The sequence below is a fragment of the Monodelphis domestica genome, chromosome 7 (genome assembly GCF_027887165.1).
Source record: "Monodelphis domestica isolate mMonDom1 chromosome 7, mMonDom1.pri, whole genome shotgun sequence".
NCBI lineage: Eukaryota > Metazoa > Chordata > Mammalia > Didelphimorphia > Didelphidae > Monodelphis > Monodelphis domestica.
This window is the reverse complement of record NC_077233.1, coordinates 243,909,443-243,916,343: the sequence shown is the minus strand read 5'-3', so window position 1 is coordinate 243,916,343 and position 6,901 is coordinate 243,909,443. Positions and strand designations below refer to the sequence as shown.

Genomic DNA, 6,901 nt, shown 5'->3' with positions numbered 1-6,901 from the left:
ATGAATAACAAAAACAATAGAAATCATAGGATAATCTCAACAGATACAGAAAAGGCTTTTGGAAAAATATAATAAGCCTTTCTATTTAAAAAACAAACAAACAAACCACTAAAGTAATAAATGAACCTTTCCTTAAAATAAGTACTATCTCTTTAAAACCATCAGCTAGCACCATGTATAATAGGAATATGTTTGAATACTTTCCAATAACATCAGGGACAAAATGATGTGCCAATTATCACCACTATTATTAATTATTGTACTAGAAATGCTATATATAAAACAATAAATGAAGAAAAAATTGAAGGAATTAGAATAAGCAATAGGGAAATATGTAGCTTTTTGCAGATGATATAATGATATACTTAGAGAAAACTAGACTAAAGAATTAACCAAAATAATTAGCACTTTTATCAAATTTGGAGGATATAAAATAAACCCACATAAACCATCACAATTTCTAAATATTACTAACAAAGTTCAGAAGCATCAAGAAGACAGAAAAAGAAATTCCATTTAAAATAACTACATATAATATAAAATATCTAGGGTCTAAAAACTATACAACAACATTGCAAAACACTTCTAGCACAAATAAAAAGTTAGATCTAAATAAACAGGGAAAAAAATCATTGCTCTTGGGTAGGCTGAGTAAATATAAAAAAGAAATTCTACCTAAATTACTTTATTTGTGCCATACCAATTAAAATACCAAAATACTTCAGAGATTGAGAAAAAACCTAAATTCATTTAGAAGAACAAAATGCCTAGACATCAATGGAATTAAAGGAAAAAAGGAAATAAAGTTGTACCAATCTAAAACTATCAGTAAGCAGTAATCATCAAAACAATCTAGTACAGGATGAGAAAAAGAGCAATGGATCAGTGGAATAGATTAGGGACACAATACAAAGTAGCAAATTACCATAATAATTTAATATTTGATAAACATGAAGATTCAAGATTTGGAGATTAGTACTCATTATTTAACAAAAGCTTCAGGGAAAACTAGAAAACAGTATGGCAAAAACAATGAATAGGTCAATATTTGACAAAGTATACCAAGATAAAGTAAAAATGGGCACATGATTTACATATAAAGGGTAATAACCATACATAAATTAGGAAAACATGGAATCATTTACATGTCAGATTTATGGAAAAGATAAGAATTCATGAATAAATAAGATCTAGAGAGCATTACAGGATGTAAAATGTGTAAATCTATTTAAACTAAAGTTATTTGGAGAAACAAAAACAGTACATCCATGACTAGAAGGAAAACAGAGAACTGGAACTTTTTTTTAAGAGAAAGTATCTCTGACAATGGCCTCCTTTTTCAAATAGGCAAGAGAAATCAGTCATATTTATAAGGTAATGAGTAACTCCATAATTAGGATATAAATTAGGATATGAATAAGCTGGTTGCAGAAGAGGAAATCAAAGCTATTTATGGTCATATGAAAAAATGCTTCAAATCACTATTGATTAGAGAAATGTTATACAAAACAACTCTGAGAAACAACATCACATGTATCAGATTGCTGAATATGACAGATAAGGAAAATGGTAAATGTTGGAGAAGATATGGGATAATTGGGGAAAATACACTATTGGTGAATTGTGCAATTGTCCAACTGTTCTGGAAAGTGTGAAGATTAAATTTAACTCTCCCCTGATTATGAAAATGAAATCACCAAATGTATAAACATGATACTTACAATTGAGTGGGGAAATCTGCCCATTTTTAGATCTAATAATCAAAAGTGTAAACATATCACTTAATCATTAAGTGGGAGGTCTGTGACCCATGTGTGCAATAGTGGGTGATGAATCAGAATTAAACTGACTTCTCATGGGCAGTTCTAAAGCAAACCCTCAACTGTGATTGATAGATGTAAAATTAGGGGAAGGCACAGGAAGTGACACAAAAGAAAGTGTCTTTAAAAGAGAGTGACAACTTCCTGAGTGCAGTTTTTACTTGGAGTTCTACTTGGATTCAAACTTCCTGTGAGAGACAGTTTTTCATTCTTTGAGGTTGAGACTGAAAAAGAATCTGATGACTGGGCCTGAGACCCTGCTCCTGGTGAAGCTGTTCTTAAATCTCTTCCTTTGGACTGACACATGGTGAAAAGTCTGATTCCTTTCCTGGATTTTCTGAAAAGACTAGCCTCAGGAGAGACCTGCCTCTTCAAAGAGACTTCCCCAGGTCCTCGACTACAAGGGCCAAGGAGTCTCAGGTTAACGACTAAACTCCCCTGCCCAGTTTGAGGCAGGGGTTGGAGTAAATTACTTAGTGCTTAGGCTAGATATCTTATTCTATCCTCTCTTTGATTTTCTTACTTCACTTTTTCTATATTTTGTAAATAAATTATAAATAAACCTCTTTGGGATAAATTAAATTCCTGGCAACCCTATTTTAAATATAATTCAGTCCAACCTTTTTATGTAATTAATGCCTTTTTCACATTTACAGAAGCAATTTGGAATCATGCCCAAAGGGCTAAAAAATTGTACATATTCTTTGATCTAGCAATAGCATTAGAAGAACTGTATCTCCAAGAAATTAAAAAGAAACATAGGAGAAGGAACTATAATGCACAAATATTTATAGCAGCACTTTTTGCTTTGGCAAATAATTGGAAATTACAGGGGTGTCCATCAATGGGAGAATGATTGAACAAGTTGTAATGGAATATTATTGTATTATAAGAAATAAAAAAACAAGCTGATTGCTGAAAAACTTTGAAAGATTTATATTAACTGATATAAAGTGAAATGATCATAACCAAGAGATTACTACACATGGTAATAAAATTATTTTACAATGATCAACTGTGAATGACAGCATATTATCAGAAATACAAAAATCTAAGAAAAATCCAGGGGACTTAAAATGAAAAATGCTATCCACCACAAAATAAAAATAACTAATAATGACTCAGTGAAAATCAAAGCATGCAATTTTCATTTTACTTTCTTCAAGTTTTTTTTTAGTAGTATATGTCTTCTATGATCCTACAAACATGCAAGTATGTATTACATGACAACACATATAATTTATATCAAATTGCTTACCACTTCAGGAAGCAGGAAGGGAAAGGAGGAAAGGAGAGAAATAATTTGGAACTCAAGGTATGAAAAAATGGATTCTTAAAATTATTTCTACATGTAATAGGGTAAAGATAAAATATTGCTGAAAAAATAATAAAGGAAAGAAAATTGGGCATAGCGATTCCCATTTAGCTAATGTTCTCAGATTATGTGTGTATATAATCATGAATATGTGCATATGTATATGCATACATATACATATACAGGTGTATATAGATATAGCTGTATCTTTAAATACATTTATGTGTTCATCTATCATGTATTTCAAAATGAAAATCCTGGTGAGTAGGTTGTTGTTTGAAGGAACTATGAGGAAGACTTACCTCTCCATCAGAGACATCCTAGCTCATATCCTTTATGATGCTCTATTTTAATCTTCAATGGCTAGATTATTCCTAATCACTATCTTGTTTAGAAACTAACCTTTAAAAAGGAAGCTTGCTAAAGCTTTCTAGATATATGTTTTCCAATGTTCTTTGTTCCAAAGCCCATTCTACTGTCCTCCACAGATAATTTGCTAGATAGGAGGGAAAGTGGGGCACAGAGACAAATCTTAAATCTAGGGATAAAATATAGTCTTGCCCCTACCCAATGATACTCTTAAATTTGCTGTATAGAAATGATTAACATGAAAACCACAGGGCCGCGCACACGCGGGGAACCGCGGAGGGGAAAGGGGGAGGAGGCAGGAGGAGGGCCCGACCCTGGGCAGGAGCCGAGGGTATCTGAACCGGGTGGAGCCAAGGCGAGCTGAGCTGAGCAGAAAGGGGCTGAGCTGAGACATGGAACCATCGCTGCCCAGGTAGTGGAGGTCTGGCCCCTTCCGCGGGCAGAAGCTAGGCCGTTTGGGGATGTCAGGCTACACCCGCCGCAAGGGGCTCACTCCGCTTTCCCGAGCCCGGACCCTCGTCATTCAGGACGAAGATAATCTTGAAGATCTGGATGAGGCAAATCCATTTTCCTTTAAAGAATTTCTGAAAACCAAGAACCTTGGCCTGTCCAAAGAGGAGGCAACCAATGCTAGAATTTACACTAAGGAATCTACAAGACATACATTAGGACTTGAAAATAATTGCCTAACTTCTAAGTATGGTTTAGACTATGAGGAACCTTTTTTTCAAGATACAACTGGTGCTGGAGATTTGTTGGAAGAAGATGAAGATGATGATAACTGGAGTGGAACTTATCTGCCATCTGCCATGGAACAAACTCATGCTTCTAGACTTGCTACTAGCACATCACCACGTAGTTCATATATTTCCTTTTTTTCCAATCCATCTGATCTGTCAGGCATCGAGTCTCTAGATCCATGGACCTTAAGTGAAAGTGACCCATGTATTTCTCCTTCATCTCAAGTGAACAACACAAACAAAGAATTTGCTGGTCATGGGGAATACTTGGGAGATAGTCATTTTCGGTCACTGCAGATAAACTATGAAACACTTAAAGAAGAAAACTCTAAACTAAGAAGAAAAATTAGTGAGATTCAGAACTTCTCTGAATCTCAGACAGAAATGGTAAGAACACTTGAACGAAAATTAGAAGCAAAAATGATAAAAGAGGAAAGCGACTATCATGATCTTGAATCGGTGGTACAACAAGTGGAAAAGAATCTCGAGTTGATGACTACACGGGCTGTGAAGGCAGAAAATCAAGTTACAAAACTGAAGCAGGAAATAAATATGCTCCAGGCTCAGTTTACTAATTCAAAGAGAGAGAATGAAGCCCTGCGATCTGGTCAATGTTCCAATTTGACAGTAGTTAAACAAAACACAGATGTTGCCTTGCAAAATCTCCGAGCTGTCATGAACAATGCACATAGTTCGATAAAGCAGTTGCTTTCTGGAGCTGAAACATTGAATCTTGTTGCTGAAATCCTTAAATCCATAGAAAGAATTTCTGAAATTAAAGAAGAGCCTTGACAAACCGCTGAAATGTCTTCTGGCTTAAAGCTCTGCTTAAGTGCTGAAATCACTTCTTGCTTTACTTGGGGAATACAATTGTGTCTTTAAATATGCAGTTGTCTTCCTCAGTATTTATCATGAAATACAAATTTCATGACCTAAAATATGGTTATTAGCCTTAAAACTCAGTTGGGTGGTAACTGTTGGACTTGAGGTGCGTCTTTGATTTACATTAACTCTTTTAGGTAAAGTGTCATTTTTCACTAATTCTAATAAACAGAGATTCTCTTGCCAACAGTTGAAGAAGAAAGGGGGAAATTAATGTTTTTAGGGAATTTTCTAAACATGGAAATGAGTTCTGGAATAAGTATTGCTTTCTACTGTCTGTTATAGTATTTCCTGGATATTAATTGCAAGATTGAGCCCAATTTGAGTGTCATTTGTTACCACTCCTTTAAAGAAAAAAAGAATAAAAATTATAACACAAAATGTACATAATACAGACTATTGACTTTTGCCTAGAGAATCTGTACCTCTTAAATATCTCCTGGTGTTCCTAAAGACTTGAAGGTTCACACTTGTGCCTTTAAGAAATATATCTTTAAAAATATATATATACACACACACACACACACACACATACACATATACATATATGCAGGTAATAAGAATCAATTAAAGTGCTACAAATTCTTTCAGATTCACTAAGTTTGCTGCAGGAATTGTTAATATTCCAGTGTTAAACTCATGAAGTGTATCTTTTTCCTGGCTTTCTTAATATTTAAATACCAACTCTCCTGCTGTAATGTATTGCTTAGCTTTTTCAAATCACTTTTATGCAGCAAAATTTAGGATGCAAAGGTTTTAAGATAATTCCAGGTTGACATGGGAAAGTGCCTTTCCAGAATTTTTCTGTGATTTGGATAAGGGCACTGAAATTCTATAGGTCTTTTGCTGTTTATTGTTAAGTGTTGTGTTTTTTTTTTAAATAAATTGTAGTTTTTTTGACCTGTAAAAAAAAACAACAACATGAAAACCACAAAACTAAAAACCATTTTGTATTTTTAAAGATATTTTATGTTTCCATGGACAAAGAATTCATCAACAATTGCCCAGTCTATGCAACTGGACTTCTCCATACCTAGCATAGTTTACTTATGGAAAAACAGAAATATTCTATTACCTGGATCATAATCAGCATATTTTTACAATGTATAATGTGTTATGCTTATAGTTTATTGGTATAGCTTTCAAGAATCCAAAATCACCTCAATGTATTGTAGGGATGAAAAATGGGTAATAACAGAAATGATATCAATAGTAATTATTGTAACTTTGTACAGGAGATTGATTGAACCATGTAAACAAGTGGCCATAACAAGGGGTGTTAAAAGTATATCTTGTTTTGGTACCTCCTTTACTACAGCTCCCCTTTGTTCCCCCACCCACAAGTTAGCATAATAAATAAATTTATAAATAGCTAGGAAGAAATTCAGCAGCAGGGGACATAGAAGTCCATTACAGACTGTTCCATAAATTAAGGGAATATAACTGTTACCTACAAACTTTCGAAAAAGCACCTGAGTCACAAGTACAAGCTCTTATAAAATAAATTAGATTTGTGCTAACTTAGAAAAGGCCTTTTCTAATATAATATGTGTATATTTTCATACATATATATTCATACACAAATACATTTCATACATATATATACATAATATATATATATATATATCATTTTACACACACACCACTAGAGGTATATTAAAAGTAAAAAATTTAAAAAACATCATTTTTAAGTTTAAAAAAAGTCATAATTAATATATTAGCCCTGGAAGTTCTCTTAATCCTCTCAAGCAGAAGACAAAGTTTGTACCTGAATG

General features: G+C 33.5%; 1 protein-coding gene across 1 annotated transcript; it reads left to right on the top strand.

The window, feature by feature from the left end:
- Positions 1-3,783: 3,783 nt before the first annotated feature.
- Positions 3,784-5,129, top strand: LOC100016677 (endosome-associated-trafficking regulator 1-like). Its single transcript, XM_056806635.1, has one exon. The coding sequence runs from the start codon at positions 3,966-3,968 to the stop codon at positions 5,034-5,036; it is 1,071 nt and encodes a 356-aa protein (XP_056662613.1). The 5' UTR covers positions 3,784-3,965; the 3' UTR covers positions 5,037-5,129.
- The last annotated feature ends 1,772 nt before the right edge of the window (positions 5,130-6,901 follow it).